This window comes from Amborella trichopoda, chromosome 4 (genome assembly GCF_054954075.1).
Source record: "Amborella trichopoda isolate Santa Cruz 75 chromosome 4, AtrichopodaSantaCruz75HAP2 v2.0, whole genome shotgun sequence".
NCBI classification, from domain to species: domain Eukaryota; kingdom Viridiplantae; phylum Streptophyta; class Magnoliopsida; order Amborellales; family Amborellaceae; genus Amborella; species Amborella trichopoda.
Window position 1 is genome coordinate 2,056,683 of NC_142339.1, and position 21,737 is coordinate 2,078,419.

Sequence of the window (21,737 nt, forward strand, 5' to 3'; positions counted from 1 at the left end):
CATGCTGTGTCGGTGAGTAGGGCAACTTCTTGAAGAAGGGTCGGTGTGGCTTGTATTAAACAATTTGGTTATTGTCATATTTGTACGTGGTTTGAAGAGAAAGGCTAGTTTTTGGCATTTGGTATTTAAGTTTATTGTCTTATGTACTTTTGGTGGAGTCCACATTCGACATTTAGTGCAGATTACCCTTTCGTTTGGGGAGTAATGTGGCAGAAGACGATGGTAGCAAAAAGGTCGTCTTTTTTAAAAAATTTACTTAGAATGACCTAGGATTTGATTGTTTAAACCCCATACGAACACTAAATGAAATTCAATAATGTAAAATGAGAGAGAGAGAGATGTGACTATTGCCAATCGTCGAGTCTCAATGGTGAATCGTCCGATCACCATGTTGAACTGCCTAATTTTGAGCAACTAAGGTGAATCTCCCATCTAGGGCTCCACAGAACGGGGGAATTTGGGGTCCGAACCGACTTGAGCAATTCCGAGTCCACTCGCCAGATTTTTAAACTTTGAAAAGGGAAAATTATAGAGGAAACAATATCTACTGAATTTTGAATACCGTTTTTTTACTCTTGCTGTACATGTTCCTTGTGGCTCAGAAGTGCCTTAAAGTTATCTAGAGTTTTATAAAGTGGGAATAGCTATGGTCAAACCTTCTCCTTTCTCGTGACCTGTATGTCGTTTAGGGCATGGGGATCCATTCCTTGGATCCTTCAAGATTCCTAGTCCTCTCAACTACAGGGAAAACTCCTTAGCCTAGGCATGAGCCCCCCATTACTTTTGAATAAGAAGACACGTTTCCAAGGACTTACAAATGTACTAGTGTTCGTCTTGACTACAAATGCTTGAGTCCTTAATAAAGCAAAGGTGGGGTCTCACATTAAGTCTATGTGCGGGCGCATGAATCATCATCGTATTTTATCCTAGTTATTTAGAGTCCGCATATTTTATCCTAATTATTTGGAGTCGATTATGGGAATGCGGTTATGTTATTCTGCTCTAGCAATAGTTATACTTTTAGTAAGACCATAAGTATCTATATCTTTTCTCATTAATTCTATTCATGTTTTTTAGGCATTCTTCTTGTCGTTTTAAAGCTTTTATTGAAGCTTTTTTAATATTAAATGAAAATTTATTAATTGAAATATGTGTATAATAGGAATGGGATCAAAACTAGGTGGTCAGGATCTTAAGGCGATAAAACAGGACATCTTGAGTGACCTGCACTGAAAAATGAAAGTACTTGTATAACAAAAAAAATATAAAGATATACAATTTTCAATAAAATTCAAAAAAAGGGAAAAACCATCGACACTCTTTACACTAAAAAAAACTCTAAGGGCTTGTTTGGGTACATGGAAATCTATTACCTGACAATAGATTATAAGGAAATATGACATTTACACAGTTTAGATATACTTTAATAGTACCCGAGATGTCCCCAAACTCACAAAATCCATTACGCGTGGTGAGGGGTGAAAAATTTAGAAATGAAAAGACATTAAGTTATATTGCCCGAGATTTCTCCAAAACTCACGAAATCCATTACGTGCGGTGAGGGGTGAAAAATTTGGAAATATTTCATATGCATCTCTCTCTATCCCCGCTTAAAAAAACATTTTCCTCTCTCAAGTATAGGCTGTATTGTATAATTATTAAGGTAAATAGAAAGTGAAAGTAAGGGATATGAAAAGGGGAATCTAAATTGATTTGAGCAGGTGTACGAGGACAATTTTCTACTGCAGTCATCATAAAAAATTACTATATCCCTCTATCCCCAATTTGGGTTGTAGCCCTGACTCTCATATAAAAACAAATTTTTTTAATAATTGGTAGGTTTTAAAAGGAAATCTAAATTGATTTGAACAGTTGTAGACCTTGATGATGAACAATTTTCTACTGTAATCATACTAATAATAATAATTGGTAATCGATGAGAAATTACACAACACAATCATAATAACAAATTTCACACAACATGCTCCTCATAAGAGATTAGTAAAAGCTCAATTGAAATAAGATACCTCTTTAGTCTCCTCCAATGCTTCAAAATTTTCCACTACAATTACCAAACCGTCTTGTTTACTAATCAAACTTCTTCCCATTTTTTAACTTGTACTATAAAGATTTTGATTTTGGTATTATAAGTTTATTGCTTATTTGAAATTATATATAGAGAGACATTTGAAAGATTTCTATAAAAAATAAGGCTTATCACAATAAAATCATGTTATTCCAATCGTATTATTCTAATGACTTTTCATGTTGAAACCAAAGTCTAATCATGTTAGCCAAACATAACCATATTTTTCATATTTGGATGGTAATGCATTTCTGATATTTCTTCCCGACATAACCAAACAGTAGCAATGTATTTCCCAAGTTGTATCTAAATACTCCATAAAAGTGACAATCTATTTGTAAGTAATGTATTACGCAGTAATGTATTATGCCCATAATATGTTTCACAGATAATATATTTCCAGGTATCCAAACGACCCTTAAATAAAAAAATCCATATTTAGTGGTTAAGACATGCAATGGTGTCCAAATTCCACCTCGTAAGTGAAGGAATAAGTACATCAACAAATTTTTTTTGTCAATTTTATTGACAAAATTCAGTGTAGGGTAAATATTCGCTTATGTCAGGAGTTGGCTATATCATTCATCTATTGACAAAGGCAAAATGTGTGGAATTTGGTAGGTCCTCTAATTTGAATGGAACAACAAAGTTTCAATGTATTTAGTAGGCATATATTTGAAGTGATAAAATAGCAATGATAGTATTCTAATAAAACTCCCCATGATAATATTTTAATAACGATAAGTGTCACTAAGATTTGGGATATTTATTCTATAAGAACAGGAACCCTGAAAAAATCGATTTTATGGGGATATTTTTGGCATAAAAATTTTTCTTGATAAAATGAAAATAAGATAAATTTATCAGAGATAACTGTCACTGCACAAATACTAAACCATTCTTGACAAAACTGCATTTCCACTCTTGGATGTTTTAGTGATCTCAATCCTAGCTCATTTCTTAATCAATAGCAATATTCTTTTATCCTGATCACTATCAATCAATTTGTAAGTTTCTAAATTGGGGTAAAGCAAAACCATGTGCCAAAAAGTAGTTTGAAAGTGTGTTATTAGGATAATATTGGTCACTGGATTGGCGAGGGGATTGGTCAAGTAAAAAATCAGTCCATCATTACGGGTTCGACCATATTTTAGAATATAAAGAAAGATATGAGTAATATTTCAAAAGTATGTAATAGGTAAGACTTGAATAATGATGCACCATCAAGTAATCAAAGTAAGACATACCTCCTAACTTTGTCATAAGATGCAATTTTGGTGTAGAAATTTTTTAGGATAGTCCGAGAATCTATTTTCATCTCTAATTATATAATTTAAACTCCAAAATGGTTCAAATCAAGCAGAACTATAAACACATGAAATTATTGAATTGGACGGTTCAGATAATTTGGTGCAATATGTAATATTTGTAGAACTTGAATTTTTTTTTCCATATCTATACATCTCGATATCGAGATGATCAAGTAAATGGTTTTCTAATATCAAAATAGCCTTTTTTTGATGGATTTTTTAGGTACATCTTAATTTTACAATTTAAGGTGTCAATCTTATATATTAAAAATGGGTGAGGTTCATATAAGGTACCTACCTTATATTATACAAGTAAGACATACCTATATATTTTTCCCAAAGATGTAGTTTAAGTGCTGGAAGCCATACTTTGGCTTGAAAATCATGTTCAACCCTCCATACCTTCTATTTTTAGGTTTCATTTTACAATAGACCCAAGGTTTTAAAAGATAACTTGAGACATAAAAATTATATATTTTATTTCTTCTAACCCCCTAAGTTAATTTAAAATTTTTTTTAGGCCAAACAAATCTAAAAAGATGTGTCTTTTCTAAAAGCCATCTTCTCAAATTTCTAGAGAGAGAGAAAGTCTTCATGGAGGTAAGAGGGAGGTAAGAGGTTGTCGTGAAGAGAGATGGCTGTTTGGAGAAACACGAGAGGAGAAAGATAGAGGTGTTTGGAGAAACACGGGAGGAGAAAGAGAGAGGTGTTTGGAAAAACACGGGAAGAGAGAGAGTGAGAGAGATGCGGGAAGAGAGAGAGAAAAAGATAAGGTTGGAGTATATAAGTGAAGAAAGAGAAAATATTGAGTTTAGAAATAGCATGTCTTTCGAACATTTGTTTAGATTAAAAAATAGGTTTAAAGCAATAGTTTAAAAAACGGATCGGTGACCCGGATCGAGCTTCCAAAAAACCGATCCGGATCGGAGAATTGGCGATCCGGATAGGGAATCGGGTGAATCGGTCAGAATAAAGCTTAAAAAAAATCCGAAAAAATTATTAAAATTCATTATAAATATTGTTTTTTAGGAATTCAATAAGAAATGAGGGTACTCCATTAAGAATTTTCATGTTTTTGAATGAATATGCGAATATTCCCTGCATGAACCGCCATTCAGCATTTAATTTACATCACACAAAAGGATAAATATAGAATTATCATGGAATAAGTATATCAACATACATGGACTACAATAAAGCATAAAATTAGTAACATATGATCTAAAAATAAAATGATTGACGACGTTATTGTTCTTCTTGGTCACGTTGGTACCATTGATTGAATTTGTTTAACAATTCATTGATTCGATCTAAAAACGAATCATCGATATTAGCAAGCGTCTGACTATTCCCAAATCCCTGAGTGTTAGTGTTTTGTTGTGTTCCCAATCTAAAATCCTCGAAGATTGTCCATCCTTCATGCTCACCTGCACTGTCGTGCTCATCCCTACACTGTTGCTGTTGGGACTCGATATGTGAATAATATGGTTGGGATAGGGTGGCCTCAGAATCATCATCTCTCTCATTTTCTCTTTGAATAATATGGATTAAAAAATAATAATAATAAATTTTAAAAAAAATCAATCATAGATTAAAAAAAAAAAATCACAAATTTTCAAAAAATTCTATCATGGATAACAAAAAAAAATTCGATCATGGATTAAAAAAAAAAAATCACAAAGTTTCAAAAAATTCTATCATGGATTACAAAAAAAAATTCGATCATGGATTAAAAAAAAAAACCACAAATTTTCAAAAAATTCGATCATGGATTACATAAAATTCGATCATGGATTACAAAAAAAAACAAAAAATTCAATCGTGGATTACAAAAAAAGAAAAAAACAATTCGATCATGGATTACAAAAAATTCAATCATGGATAACAAAAAACTCTATCATGGGTTACAAAAAAAACAAAAAACAAAAAATTTCGATCATGGATTAGAAAAAAAAAACAAACATTTCGATCATGGATTACAAAAAAGAAACAAACATTTCGATCATGTATTACAAAACATTCGATCATGGATTACAAAAAATTCTATCATGGGTTACAAAAAAAAAAAAAAATTCGATCATGGATTACCAAAAATTCTATCATGGGTTACAAAAAATAAAAAAAAAAAAAAAATTTGATCATGGATTACAAAAAAAAAAAAAAAAAACAATTCGATCATGGATTACAAAAAAAAAATCGATCAAGTATTACAAAAAAATCTATCATGGATTACAAAAAAAAAAAAAAAAAAAAAGTTCGGTACGGGACTCGCTGATCCACTGTACGGACTCGTCGATTCCGTATAGTGAATAGGCGAGTCACTGTACAGAATCGTCCGGTTCTCTCTAGAACCGTGCGATTCACATTTTTTTCGCCTATGCGACTCGTCCATGGTGATTTCCGAGTCGAACCGGGCGAGTCCGGTTCGACTCGACGTTTTTTTAAACACTGGTTTAAAGTGATCATGGGTTAGAAAATATCTTTTGAAATATTGGGTTTATCAAAAAATTAAACCTAAAAATAAGAGATATGGAGATATTTTTCCAATATAAAATTTAAATGTTAAAAAATGATACACATCGAGCATATCTCTATGCACTTGAAAATATTGAAAATATACTTGTTATAAGATGCACTATTTTTACTACGCAACATAAGTCAATTTTTTGTTTTGATTAGTTTTTTTTTACTAAAGCTTATTTTTACTTTGAACCATGCCAAAGCCATCGGTTGGCTGTTGAACAATCAGACGACTAATTTGTCCTGTCTTGGTAACTAAGATTTAAAGTAGGAGCTTGCTCGAAAAGAACAACTAATGTATCGATAACATTTTCAAGGCATTTATATATCTCTCTCCTGAAATTTATTGTGCATTTTAAGTATTTGTGACGAGTCTTTTACTTCTTGGCTCCTCGTTTTATGGACTTTTTTTATTTTTAATCTTCTCCATTGGTGGTTAAAAGAAAGAAAAAAAAAAATTTTAGAGAAAGAAACATTCCAAAAGAAATAGTTTAGAGAGAGAAATATTTCAAAAGAAATAATTTAGAAAGAGAAACATTAAAAAATAATAAACTAGAGGGAGGAGGGGTTGGAGAATAATTGTGGTGACGCAATGTGAGTGTTTGTAAAAGTGGGGTTGGCTGCATTAGATGGTGAAACGCTTGTGGCATTGGATACCAGACCTTTAGGAAGCAAGTCGAAATCTTACAGAGAGAAATAGAGATAGAGAGAGAGGGGGATGGAGAGAGAGATTGGCGTTTGTACGTGCATGAAACTATGAATAAAAGTAGAGAGAGACAGAGCTTGTGGAGTTAAAATCTGTCTGTTTTTTTTGAAGAAGAGATCTCAACAAGAGAGAGACGGAGCTAAGTATTTTTGTTTTTTTTTGAAGAAGAAGAGAGTTACAGTCGATGTCAATGAGGGATAGTTAAGGTCTTTGCTTAGTTGGCGATACAGGATTCTAATGGGTAATGGGTGCTTTGGAAGTAAAGACTTATCTCTCTAATTTTCCATTTTTTATCTGCGTGTGGTTTGTATAAGACTTAGGCCCGGTGAATCTTTAAATAGTGTTGAAAGATATTGTTTCAAAAACTAAAAATCTTTATGACGATTAGGAAATTTATTTTTATTTTTATTTTTAATTATAAAATTTAAAGCTTCAAAAATACCATAGATCGAATGGATATATGAACATTTGAAAATTGATCGTCTAGATAATGCATTACAAGAAACACTATTTTCAAGACTTTAAAACCAAATTTTCTCATGTACATATATCTTGAGGTCAAGATGGTCGATTTGATGAATTTTGGGCATCGAAACAACTTCTTCCGATTAATTTTTTGAGATGTGCCTCAATTTGATAGTGTCACCTTTATATAGATTTTTTCTTTTATCTATTATAACTTTTGTAGCTTTGTTATTTTACTCACAAAAATAAATGCACCGTTAAAAAAGAAAAAGAAAGAAATAAAATTAATAATAATATAAGATGACTATTTATATTTGGTACAAGGTGGTCACAATTGATCTTGACCACTGGATGTGATATTGGGTGCTACAACTATTTTATGGACTATGCTCAAAATTCAAAATTTTTTTTTTTCAAATTTTATGACATATCTAAGCTATCAAATTTCACGTCGGATGATTGTAAGTAATTGTGACCTCTATATATAAAAGGTAAAAAGTCCCATTGCCTACAATCACGAATGCTTATAACCACTCAAATATAAAATTTGACAATTGGGATATACCACAACATTCGATTTTTTTTTTTTTTTGGCCATTGGAATAAATGTATCACCCAATTTCACATTCTAATTGGGGGTAGCTTAGACCACCATATCGTCGAGGTACGGTTTGTATAGAGCCTAGGCTCTAAATAATCAAATTAGAACCTACTTTCAAATAGTATCAAGAAATATGATTTTAATATTAAAAATCTTTGTGATAGTTTTAAAATATATTTTTATCTTATTTATAAATTTTAAAATTTAAAAAACAATGTGAATGGACATATCTATGAAAACCTAAAAATCTTAAAAATTGACGGTTCAAAAATACGTTACAAAATACACTATTTTCAAAACCTAAAATCCGCTTTTTTTCTCATGTTCATACATCTTGATATCAAGATAATCAATTTGAACTTCTGTTATATCAAAACAATCTCATTTAATAAAACCTTTTAGGTACGCGCTAATTTGATTGTTTCAGGCCTCAAGACTACATAAACTTTTCCCATTGTCCACGAGGGAATGACACTATATTAGTATCTTGCACGTAGCTATGTGTCTCTCGTAAGTAGCATCACATCACATCAAATCACATCACATCATAAAAAATGGATTAAAGTAAGCAGTTTGTCGATGGCCTCCTTATCATTATTCCCACGCTCCACTGTTCTTTTATCACTACCCCACCAAAGTTTTATATATATTTTTTAAAATGAAAAAGAAAATTATATTATATATGCGGTCTAAACCATCCATCTTATCGGATTGATGCAAATAGGTGTTCAAGCTAATAACAATGCAAACTCACGTGTCCAAACTGTTTTTTAACTAAAATTATTATTTTTAATTTTTAAAATTCACTTATTTTGTCATATTCGTGATGTTAAAGATTACATGTCCTAAAAATTAAGTCAAAAAATCCGTCTCAAAAAATCCGTCTCAAATATAGATGTATTAATTCCACATTTCTATGTGAGCTTGGCCGCATAAAAACTGGGTCCCAATAAAAATGCCACTTCTTTTAACTCACCCAAATAAAACAAAAGAATAATGGTAATTATGCTGGGGTGAGGTTTTCATAATGTGGCTACCTTATACAATTAAAGTAAGTCGTCATATGTAATTTTGGTCTAAAAAATGGTTAAAATGGCCTTAAAATCTACTTTCATATCTAATTTTAAAATTTTTAAACTATAAATATAGTTCAGATCATGTAGATCTAATAAACATTTGAAAATCTTAAAAATGGACCGTCTAAATAATTCGTTGCAAGATGCATTATTTTTGGGATTTTATTTATTTATTTATTCATATCCGTACATCTTGATGTCTAGATTATCAATTAGATGGTTTTCTTACATCATAACGGCCTTTCTAATAGATTTTTGAGGTGCACTTTATTCTACATTTAATGTTGCAATTGTATATAAACTTTTTCCAATTATGTTTGCAATATATTATAGAAAAAGTTGATATAAGGTTGCAACTTTGTAGTAATTTACACATTCCATTTTATTTGGACGGTACAGATTTGATACTATAATAAAAGATGTGTTATCTTTTGACATTGTCTTAAAAAATGTATCAAATCTTCACTATCAAACTAAAATAGACAGCGCAAAATACCACAACTTTACTTCTACAAATAAAGTTGTAACTTTTTATAAACCGTACGCGTATATTATTGATAATCATAATGTCTTATTTTTGTATATTTCAATGTTAATTCCTTTGAAGTTCGATCATGTAGCATACTATACATTGACTACCCCTGGCCAAACAATTGTTGGGGAGTTTTTTTTTTTTTTTAATTTGAAATTGGGGAATCTATCTAATTATAACTATATGATTATTTTCAAAGAAAGAATTTGGATTGTGAGTTCTCAAACATTTACATCATTTTCCCAAAATTTTGGATGGTTCTAGTGCAATCTTGGGATGCCATTTTTTATGCAAATAACGAGTCATCATTATTAAAGTATTTTCCCAACTATTTGAGAAGCTAAGGTACATAGAGAGTGAGAGTTATTATTATTATTCTTTGGAGTTGGTTGTTATTCTAGAGATCACATCCCCAAAATTAGAGATCTAAAAAATATTCCTAGTGTAACTTTTCCTTGAGGGACTAGATGAATAGTACACTCTCGCAGGAGTAGAAAATCTTTTGGGTCGAAATTTTAATGCGGTGGTATCATTGAGATGGAAAAATATATTATTTTTGGCTCAATGCGGTTACCATCGACCATTAAATGTAAAATTAGGGAGGTGGCTATAGTGTGATTGATTGGGCAAAAAATCAAAATAAGATTCTCACCTTGTGTGACGGCACCTTTAACTATTGGATTTTTTTTTTTTTTATGTTCAATGACTGCAAGTAATTGTAACCTCATTATAATAAAAATAAAAATGAATGTTTTTATAATATACCGAATAGTATTCTTTATTATAGAAATATTAGTTTTTGAATATTGACTCTTATTCTTGTTTCCACGATAAAATAATTGTGGGAAAATTTTAAAATAAAGCCCTATTCAAATTGGGAATCTTCCATAATTTCATGTTAGAGATGTATTCAGGATCTCAAACAAAGTATATTCTACTCTAGATGCATTTCTGTATATTCTACTCTAGATGCATTTCTGTTTTGGACCACGGTTTTTGTAAAAAATCAAACGTGATAAACGGTTGAAAAATATATTGTTTTTGAAAGTATATTGAAGATTAAAAAATTCATTTTTTTTTTTATTTTAATAATCGTGGTGTGTCAGTTTCCATCCGTTATGAAAATTAATTGCCATTTTCAAGAATCTATGGAATCATTTCTCTTCGATTTTCTAAAAGTCTTTTCATGTTTGACATTACTCAATTAAAATCATGGCGTGTTTGATTGGTGGAAGTTTTTGGGAGCGGAAAACCCGAGTTCCAAATTAAACCTCCATGACGGTGGGAAAGCCGTAAAATGGAAGCAGCAGCTTCCATGAGCGGATTCCATTTTTGGAAGTCGGCCCTCTGCCACAAACAAAACAAGAGGGTTATTTTCATTAATAACAAAGAGAAAAGGGGAAAAGGAAGAAATTCCAAAATGTCAAAGAAACCAGATATAAATTCCATAGTCTTTTTACACAAACCTATTAAAATAGAGGTCAACAAGCATAGTACCTCATATAGAAATAAGAATAAAATGACAAATATTAGTACATTTAAGTAAAGTGATGTGCTCCTTAGATAATGTAATGTAGCATCCTCTTATCAGTTGTAGATAGAGTGTGCATTAAAGCTGGTTTCATGGATTCTAAGAAGAAGATAACGAGTTTTCACAAAGGGACTACTTATTGTGATTAATTACAATTATGATTTGTGCATGCAAAGGAAGAAGAAGTCCATGAGTACAAAGGGGAAATCCCAATTAGGTCCCTGTACTCCTCCTCCAGATAATTATTACTTGATAAAAACCCTAATTCCTCTTCATCAGCCTCTAAAAAGTTGCTTAACCAGTCCAAACTGAACTCTTCTCTGCTCACCTCATATGAATCACCAAAATTCACCACCTCCAAATCCTTAACCAAACCCGCATGACTACTGTCTTCCCCTAGTTTGAAATTCTCAGCTTGCACAGCACTAATCTTGTGCTCGGCATCGGAAGGCCCATTCGATCTATGACCCGAGTTACTGGAGCTTACCTCCATGTTAAATGGTTCGCTGTCTCTCATCGTCGGTGTTTCGAGCCTTTGCTTCTTGGGCCTTGGCCTTTGTTTGGGATCCTCTGCTGGTTTCTCGAATTTAAGCTTTTTGCTCAAATAAGTATTCCAATAATTCTTTATCTCGTTATCGGTTCGTCCAGGTAACCGGCCGGCAATCAGTGACCACCTTTTAAACATTAAAAAGTAAAAAATAAAAACAATCAATCAATTAAAGCACCAGCAAAAAAAAAAGCACCAACTAGCCATTGTGCTAAGAGAAGCACAGCTATGTGAATGGAATAACCACCCTTATTGTTACATAACAATAGCGTCAAACAAGCTTAGGTTAATCTTATTTTTATAAAAAAATGTGAAAAAGAATGATACTGGTTTTAAGCGATTGACCATTAAATTGTACAATGAAGCTGTTCACAAACTGCTGTAATGTTGATAAATAATTGATCAGTTACCTGTTACCGAGCAGCTTATGGAGTCGAATTATGAGATCTTCTTCCTCTTCTGAGATATTACCTCTCTTAATACAAGGTCTAAGATAATTAAGCCATCTCAGGCGGCAGCTCTTGCCGCACCGCTTAAGCCCTTCGAAAAGCCAAAAAAAGAAGTAGACGAACCGTAAATTTTGAGTCGAAGAAATAATTCCCAAGAAGATCAAGTAAAGCAGAATTTAATCACTACTATTACTGCTAATTTGAGAGAAGGGTTTTAATACCAGCTTTGGCTGGGATTGATTGCCATTTCTTTGCACCATGGGTTTTGATGCATTGAGAGAGAATTTGATCTTCCTCAGCTGTCCATGCACCCTTGTTGACATTCTTGGCCATGGAGTGAGGGTTTTTGAGGAGAGAGAAAGGAATGTGAGGAGAGTGAAAATATGGTCTAATAACAATAAAAAAAGGTTGTAGTTGATATTTATATGTTAAGTTATTGTTTGGTTTTCAGCTACCATTCTTAGGAGGGAAATGAGGTAAGCCATTATCATTAAGAGTGAGAAAGCACGTTAAACTGTTTGGGTCCAAATTTTTTTCATGCTCTTGTCAAAATAAAATAAAATAAAATAAAAGATATTGGGGATACGGGAATTTAGCTTGGTCTTTGAGTGTTTAGCCAATTTTTTTTCATGCACTTGTCAAAAAAAATAAAATAAAAGATATTGGGGATACAGGAATTTGGCTTGGGCTTGAGTGTCTAACCGTTAACATTTAGTAGTGCTATGTCTCAAGTTAATTTTTAAAATTTAATTAAAAAAAATTTGGAGGTCCTAATATATGTCTTTCTTTTTATGGTCTATGCTTTGAAGGTTGCAGGGTTTCCGTAAGGCCTAGGCTTTATGATAAAAAGTAAATCGGCACTTTAAAACCCTAATAGAAAGTGCATTTTTAGCCCTAAAAACCCACAAAGGCTTGAGCATTTATTTTCTTTGAATATGAAATTCAAAGGTCTAAAAATGGCACATATCTATGGACACTTGAAAATAAAAACCTGGGTAGACACTTTTTTTTTCTCTAAATATGTAATTGTTGATATTGAAACACTAATTTCGAGCAAGATCTAACATTTCTTTTTTTAAAATCATCTAATTATTGTAATAATAATCCAAAACCCATATTAATAATCTAGAAGAAATAATCCCAAACCCGTATTAATAATCTAGAAGAGTGTGGTTTGTATAAGGATGAGGCCCTACACAATCAAAATAAGGCGCACCTTCAAATAGTGTTGAAAGATATCGTTTTAATGCCAAAAATTCTTATGATGGCCTAAAAATTTTGTTTTCATCTCTAATTGTAAAATTTAAAAGCTTAAAAAATAGGGCAGATTAAGCAGATCTATAAACTCTTGAAAAATTGAAAATTAGTAGTCAAGATAATGTAATACAAGATGCACTGCTGTAAGACTTGAAGTACTTTTTTTTTTTTTATATTCATGTATCTCAAGGTCAAGACGAATGGATTTGAGGGTTTTGGACATTGAAACAATTTTTATTTTTGTGTTTATTTTTTTGATGATAATTTTTGAGGTGCTTTTTAATTCGATTGTTTAGGGCCTCAACCTTATCTAAAATTTTTCCGATCTAGAATAATAGCAAATCTACCCAACATATTGAGGATCTTTGTCCAATCTGGAATGTAATAAATGTACCTAACAATCTGTTAATTTAAAATGAATTCGTACAAGCAGTAAAAATAATTTGGGACACGTGACGGCTGACGTTTGGCTTTTATCACATGTACAAATATAATAGAAAAGCATGACTAAAATATTCCTAATAATTTACCATTAATATCCATACCCCAACTTTTACTGTATTTTCGTCATAGTTTTTTACCCCAATTTAGCCATATATTTAAGTTGTGGAAATGCCAACAATCAGGGCTAGCCCGGGCTGGCCTAGGCTAAATAATATTAAAGAAAAGCAAAACAAAAAAAAGATAGAAAAACAAGGGTTGTGCTTGGCGGTCCAGCCTCTATTGGCCATGGCCCTAGCCCACCAGGCCTGGCCCTCAAGCGATTTGTGGTCCAGACCTTAATTTATCTAGATCTGGAGCAACCGGACAAGGCTGAGCATGGCTGGGCAAGGCCAGGCAGCCGTACCCATTGTTTGCCTAGAGCTCTGTGCTTTGTCTAATGTGTCTTAAATATACTGCATATTTGCTCTTTTTTTAATTATCCACCTGCTGCTTTTGATATGCCACCCATCCTAAAAGATGGGTGGCAATATCGATTTATTATTTTATGTGTGTAGTTTTTATAAGTTTGCAACTTTAGACCATCCAATTAAGGTGCACTTTCAAATTGTATCATATCATATAATTTTGGTGTAAAAAATTATTAAAATTATCTAAAAATCTATTTTTATATTTAATTATAAAAGTTTAAACTCCAAAAATGGTTAAAATCTAGATCCATAAACATATGAAAATCTTGAAAATGGCCGGCCTAGATAATGTGTTGTAAGATGCATTATTTTCGGGACACAAAATCTTTTTTTTAATAATATTCGTACATCTCTATGTCGAGATGATCAACTAGAGGGTTTTTCAATGTTAAGACAACCTTATCCGATAGATTTTTGAGGTGCATCCGTATTTATACATTTTAAAATTGCAACTTTAATACTTTTTCCTTATTTTATTCGACCACAACATTGTTGAGTTAATTATTAAAAAGTAAGTGACCAAATGTACTCCCAAAATGTTTTTTTTTGTTGTTGGGTAATTTAGTGGAGGAGAAAGCTTTCTATATTTCTCTACAACATAGAAGTTCTATCTTCCCCTTACCATCCAGCCGTTCATTTTTTATCAAGAGAGCCATTCATTGTTTGATCTTAGATCCGACGTCTCAAAGTATTTTATTTTTAGTCTTTTAATACAATTTTTCTGAATAGAAAATTTGGCAAGTGCCATCTTCTCATTGGGGCGCACCTATAAAAAATATTAACAATAAATTTTTTTTATAAAAAATAATGACTAAAATACCCCTTAAAACTTTCAAGGGTATTTTGGTTATTTTATTTTATTAAAAATTTTTTTTTTTTATATTTTTCTGTTAGTGTGAGTTTAATAGAGGAATGGACGTCCAAAATTTGATGTCAAAATAGTTTATAGAAAAAAATTAAAAATAAAATAGTGTAGAGATGTGACATTGTGATTGGAGCAATCTTAGCCCTCCATTAAAAAATGGATGGTTGGTTAAAAAGAAAGATAGAACTCCTATGTTGTATGAAAACATAAAAAGCTTTCCATTTAGTGGAGATCCCTATCTTCTTTTTCAAACAGTTTAAGAATTAATTTTTTTTAAAGTATCGGCGTAGTCCACCACGGCGCCAATTCCTTCCCAAGCACTCTTATATGAACGTTATACTCCCACCACCACGGCGCCGGTCCCTTTCCCACGCACTCTCATGTGAACCATCTCTATTTCTCTCACTGTTTGCTTTGGGAAATGAATAATGCCAGTCCCTTTCCGAAGTACTCTCATATGAAACATCTCTATTTCTCTGACTGTTTGCTTTCGGAAATGAATAATGAATTTTATTTAAAGATGAGCAAATTAATAGTAGGTGTAAATTAATAATCTTGATTTAAAATAAAATTCTATAAAACGTTTCATCAATAATTTCCCTTAAAAAAAGTCTAAAAAAAAAGTGCAAACAATTTATTCTGCAAAAAATAAGGTATCAGAACAATCACATATTTCAAAATAATAGACAAGACTAACCCAATGAAAAATCTCTTTTTTTTTTTTTAAAACTCAATACATCCTTATAAAGATTTTGTATACTAAAGTTTTGAGCAGATTTTGTATACCAAAGTTTTAAGCTACCAGGAATTCAGTGTGAGATTTTGAATTTGCTTAAACAATTTGTTGCTTTCTTTATGTATAGAGAAATTTGATTAATTTAATTTTTTATTTTTTATTTTATTGGTGTATACAACATAACATTTTGGATGGACTGCTTTTTTACGTATTTGAGTATGTTTTTTATTTTAGTTAATTGTAATCCTATACTGAGGATCATTTTTGTGTTTTTTTTTCTTCAAAAAATAATAATATATCTTACTTTAGAGACTTTTTGAAACTTTCAGGGGTGTTTTGATCATTTCATTTCATTGAAAATTTTTTTTTTTATATTTTTCATTAGTGCAAGTTTAATATAGGAATGCACGTCCAAAATTTGGTGTCAAAACAGTTTATAGAAAAAAATTTAAAAATAAAAGAGTATAGAGACGTGACATTGTAATTGGGGCAATCTTATCCCTCCATTAAAAAATGGACGGTTGGATAAGGGGGAACATAGAACTTCTATGTTGTAGGTGGAACATAGAAAACTTTTCCTAATTAGTTATCTCTTTTTTATTTTTTTGTTTTGTTTAAATTATTGGCAACTGAGTCGCCAACTTAGGTGTTAACTCGGTTCTTGAAGGATCAAGGATCTGTAACACATCTCAAATCATTCTAAATCTATTTTGGCCTTGGATCTGTCAATTTCAAGCTCCAAAAATAATGTATATCTAATAATTTTATAGAAATTTCATCCAAAATTTAAAATATTTTGTGCACTCATCATTATCCCTTCAATTTTGAAATTTTTCTTAAAATATGAAAAGTAATTTAGGCACTATTTTTTTGTTATAAGGATTTTTATATTCAATAAAAAAAATACGAATCTTCTCATTAAAAAATTACTCATCTTAATCAAATAATGGAAAGTTTCATTCTTTTAGGATTTCCTCACCAAATATATCCGTAATTTTCTCTTTTTCAATTAGTAGCACAAACTAATTTAAGAAAAAATTTCAGCCCTATATGGTTAAGAATAATCACTTATATTTGTTTGTCAAAAAAAAAGAATACTCACTTATATCCCTCTCTCGGTCTCCATAAATTTCCCATCTTTATGTATATTCTTTTTTCATTATATCTTTTTTTAGGAGAATATATGAAAATTATATTTCCTCTAAATCACCTCTCTCACATATTTCTCTATTTCTTTCTTATCTTTTTCTCTCTTGCCTTTTTTAAAATATCTCCTGTATATTTTTTGCTCCATATTTTTTTTATTTATCCTAAAACCTCTTTCTCTCTCTTACTCACAAAATCCCCCCCCCCTCTTTCTCTCCCCTAAAATCTCTCTATTCTTTACTTAACAATATCTTTTTCTCATAACATAGAGATTTTCTCTCTTGCACACTCTCTCTCTATCTCCTTTTCTTAAATTTTGTTTTCGTTATCTATATAATTTTATCTTTATATCTCTACGTATAAAATATCTCCTTATTAATACGTCGTCCATATAATGTGTCTCTCTCTTGCTATTTTACCTCTCTGGCTAAAATCTCTCTCTATACTAAAAATTTGTTGTCCTAAGATGGGTGCGTAATCTCTCTCTTACCTTAAAGAGAATTTATTGTCCTAAGATAGATGCGTAATCTCTATATTACCAGTACTAATTCTACTGCTTTGTTTGTTTCAAATTTTTCAAGATACATTATTAGATTCTAAGTAACTTTGCATTGGGTTCATTAAATTGTATGTTGATTTAATGTGGAATTTCTTAAGATTGTTGATTTAATGTGGAAGTTCTTAAGATCAGGAATATGTTAAATTCTAGTCTGTATTGTAAGACCAGAAAATAATCAAGCGTTGGCAAACCCTGTATAAAGAAGCTAGTCATTTGCAAAACACGACTTCGGGTCACCGAAGGGGTAGAGAATGGCCTCACTTCGAACAGTAGTTTGGATTAGGTTGTGGGGATGGAGATGGGAGTAGGAACAAAATAAGGGATCATGTAAATATGTAATGGGACCGGACCCGACCCAAAAATAAAACTATGTATTTAAATATATTTAAATAATATATTAAATATATACATACATTATTTAAAGGGAAAAGTTTATATAGAGCCAAGGCTCTAATCAATCAAATTCTAGCCTACCTCAAAAATTTCACTAGAAGATATGTTTTTGATGCACAAATATCCTCAAATTCATCATCTCAATATCAAGATGCATGAGCATGATAAAAAAATGGATTTCAAGTTTTTTGGAAATAGTGTATTTTGTAATGCACTTTTGGACTGTCAAATTTCAATATTTTCAAGTTTTCATAAATCTGTCAATCTACACTATTTTTTAAACTTTATAAATAAATATAAAAATATATTTTAAAGCTTTCACAAAGATTTCCCACATTAAAATCGCATTCCTCGACACTATTTGAAGGTAGGCTTTAATTTGATTGTTTAGAGCCTAGGCTCTATACAAACCGCACTCTTATTTAAATAATATAACTAAATAATAACTAAAAAGATATAGTATATTCACTTAAATATTATTAAATATTACATTCTACGTAGTTGGTTTTCACTCAAATGGTTATTCTTTGTGCCCAGTGGTTTAAAAAACGGATCGGTGCTCTTGATTGGGCACTCCAAAAACCCATCCGGATCCGTGAATCGGCGATCCAGATCGGGAATCGTCCGAATTGGTTGGATGAAGCTTTAAAAAAATCCAAAAAAATTATTAAAATTCATTATAAATGTTATCTTTTAGGAATCTAATAAGAAACGAATGTACTACATTGTTAACTTACATTTTTTTCATCAATTTGTGAATATTGAGACATTCTTTCCCTGTATAAACTTATGTTAACTATTAAATTTACATCACACAAAAGAAAAATAATAGAATTATCGAGGATAAAGTATATCAATCATACATAGACTACAATAAAGAGTAGACTAAATCGATGAAAAAATGACCACTAAAATCTCGAATTGGCAGAAAACCCTAATCTGCTAAAAAAACCTAAATTATTACAACCTAATTATACTCCAAAATTATTACAACCTATCTAACTATAATATTATAGATTGAAATTAAAATTGTTGGTTAACATTTTATAATTATTTTATTATACAAACAATAACAAATCCAAAATATTTTATAATATCATCTAATTTAAAATGTATTATTGACAACTGTAAGAAAAATAGTACATTATATGATTTATAATAAAAAAGTTAATAAATAAAATAAAATTTTGGCTATCAATATAGAAATTGTTTGAATGCGTATCAATTTTTGAAATAACACTTCAATTTTTCAAAATTTTAATAGCTTGGATTCTAGAATAAATTTAGTAAAAAAGATTGTCAATAGAAAGATAGAATTTCAAATGGAATAAATTTTTTTTTTTAACAACACTATTTTCTGCTTATTTTTTATTTTTTTCACAACAAAAATAGTATATTACACGGTTTATAATGTAAAAATTAATAAATATAATAAAAATTTAGTTGTCAATATAGAAATTATTTAAATGCGTACCAATTTTTGGAACAACACTTTAATTTTTCAAAAAAATTATTATTTTTTGGATTCTAGAATAAATTTAGTAAAAAAGATTGTTAATAGAAAAAGAAAACTTGAAATGGAATAAATTTTTTTTTAAAATAATGTGACACACCTGTGGGGTTTGAGTTTGAACTTGAGGTGTCCATCAACTAAGAGGAAGTAATGAGCATAAAGCCACGCCGTTACAAGTGTATTAATGTTTCATATTAATAATACTTATTCAATGTCCATTTTAATTTAATGCACTTTGTGGGAATTATCCCACATCCAAAAATAAATATCAAAGTTTGTTCTATAAATAATTTCGTTGTACTTCCACCAGTAAAAGTGCGTGGTTGCGATGCTGTGGTGTCTAAGGCTTGCCACGTGTATCTGGATGTGTAAGGCTGATGTGTAAGGCCGGCCAATGTGAGGTTTGCCGTGACTGAGAATCCGGACACCAAAAGAATTCGGAATGACTAAGAATCCGGACACCATAAGAATGGCTTGCCATGACTAAGAATCCGGACACCATAAGAATTCGGAATGACTAAGAAGAATCCGGACACCATAAGAGTGGCTTGCCATTCGGAATGACTAAGAAGAATCCAGACACCATAAGAATTCGGAATGACTAAGAAGAATCCGGACACCATAAGAGTGAAGAATCTGGACACCATAAGAGTGGCTTGCCATGACTAAGAATCCGGACACCATAAGAATTCGGAATGACTAAGAAGAATCCGGACACCACAAGAGTGAAGAATCTGGACACCATAAGAGTGGCTTGCCATGACTAAGAATCCGGAATCTGGACACCATAAGAGTGGCTTGCCATGACTAAGAATCCGGACACCATAAGAATTCGGAATGACTAAGAAGAATCCGGACACCATAAGAGTGGCTTGCCCATGACCTAAGAATTTGGACGCCATCAGAATCCCGACTGAACCACCGGACTAAACCAATAAAAAAAGAGTGGCTTGCCATTCGGAATGACTAAGAAGAATCCGGACACCATAAGAGTGAAGAATCTGGACACCATAAGAGTGGCTTGCCATGACTAAGAATCCGGACACCATAAGAATTCGGAATGACTAAGAAGAATCCGGACACCACAAGAGTGAAGAATCTGGACACCATAAGAGTGGCTTGCCATGACTAAGAATCCGGACACCATAAGAATTCGGAATGACTAAGAAGAATCCGGACACCATAAGAGTGGCTTGCCATGACCTAAGAATTTGGACGCCATCAGAATCCCGACTGAACCACCGGACTAAACCAATAAAAAATGATAGAACCCGCCGGTTCTGATTTTGAACAGGTCGGGACTTTACCAAAAAAAAAGAACAGAACCAGCCGATTTTGTGTGATACGTGTTTGACAGAACCCGCCGGATCAGTGTGGCACGTGTGGCGTGTGTTTGTGCCTGAAGCGGTTCTGATCTAGAAATACTCACTCCAAAAATTCATGATGCCATGTAATGTCATATTGGGTTATATAAGTTTGAGCTTAAAAAATCGGATTCAATTATTTTTTCTATCATCGCTTAGGCGGATTATCTGTCAAGAACTCAAAGCTTTTTTTTATGGAAAATTAAGTTGGTTGGTGTTATTCTTTGGTTGTTTAAATCAAATGTTGGTTATGATTGTAACATATTTCTTTTCTATTTGTCAAAAACTAAACGTGGTCTTCTTTTGAAGTTTTTCTAGCTTTTATGCGTATGTATGGTGATGGCATATTTGTTTAGAGCTTTTAAGATTTTTTTTGGTGGACAGAGATTTCGATAATTTTTTAGGAAGAAATAGAGTAAGAGAGGAATAAATCTTCCAATTTAGTTTTTCTCTGTAAAGGTTTATATATTAACCTTTGATTTTTTTATTTTTTTTCAAATTAATTATAGACATTTTATTTCTAATTTAAATTCTTATTCTTAAAGAGTCATGCTTAAAAATCCTTAAAGAAAATATATGATGAGACCATTTACTTTTGATACAAGGTGGTCACAATAAATCTTGACCATTGGCTGTGAAATTGGGTGGCTGCGTTTATTTCATTGACCAAGCACAAAGTAGAAACAAATTTTTCTCAAACTTTGTGACACACTCAACCCATCAGATTTCACATCGAAATGGTTGTAAGTATGTGTGTCCTCCCCATTCCAAAGGTAGATAGTCTCATTGTATACAATCCCAAATGCTTAAGAACGTTTTATTTCTTATTCTATCTTATAATCTTACTACTTCACAGCATTAGTACATTTTCCTATTAGTTAAGATAAATAATCATTGTTTGTGATTTATGTGCTTCTTTTTATGCCGTCTTTGTACCTAAAGAAAATTATGTTTGTCATTTGATAGTTGTCAATACGTGCTTCTTACTACTACTGTACATCTATCGCATTGTAGTTATATAATTCTCCTAACGAATTGTAGTTATATATTTTCTCTTACCAAGCCGTCAAATCTGAATGAATGGTTGAGATGGATGTAATTACAATGTCACACTTCTACACTATTTTATTTTTAAGTTTTTTTAGGCAAAACATTTTGACACCAAATTTT

The 21,737-nt window shown here is 31.5% G+C and overlaps 1 protein-coding gene across 1 annotated transcript; it reads right to left on the reverse strand.

Annotated features, from left to right (window-relative positions):
- Positions 1–10,719: 10,719 nt before the first annotated feature.
- LOC18439417 (transcription factor MYB1) lies at positions 10,720–12,215 on the reverse strand. The gene is made up of 3 exons (XM_020670460.2): positions 12,045–12,215; positions 11,785–11,914; positions 10,720–11,501 (listed from the first exon to the last, which is right to left on the reverse strand). The coding sequence occupies exons 1-3, from the start codon at positions 12,154–12,156 to the stop codon at positions 10,973–10,975; spliced, it is 771 nt and encodes a 256-aa protein (XP_020526119.2). The 5' UTR covers positions 12,157–12,215; the 3' UTR covers positions 10,720–10,972.
- Positions 12,216–21,737: the final 9,522 nt, after the last annotated feature.

What these genes read in the sequence shown, in the direction of transcription:
- LOC18439417 (XM_020670460.2), bottom strand. Translation starts at nt 12,156, where the DNA reads ATGGCCAAGAATGTCAACAAGGGTGCATGGACAGCTGAGGAAGATCAA. An exon ending in ATCAATCCCAGCCAAAGCTG is followed by an intron (nt 11,915 to 12,044) that starts GTATTAAAACCC and finishes GGCTTTTCGAAG; the next exon opens with GGCTTAAGCGGTGCGGCAAG. An exon ending in CATAAGCTGCTCGGTAACAG is followed by an intron (nt 11,502 to 11,784) that starts GTAACTGATCAA and finishes AATGTTTAAAAG; the next exon opens with GTGGTCACTGATTGCCGGCC.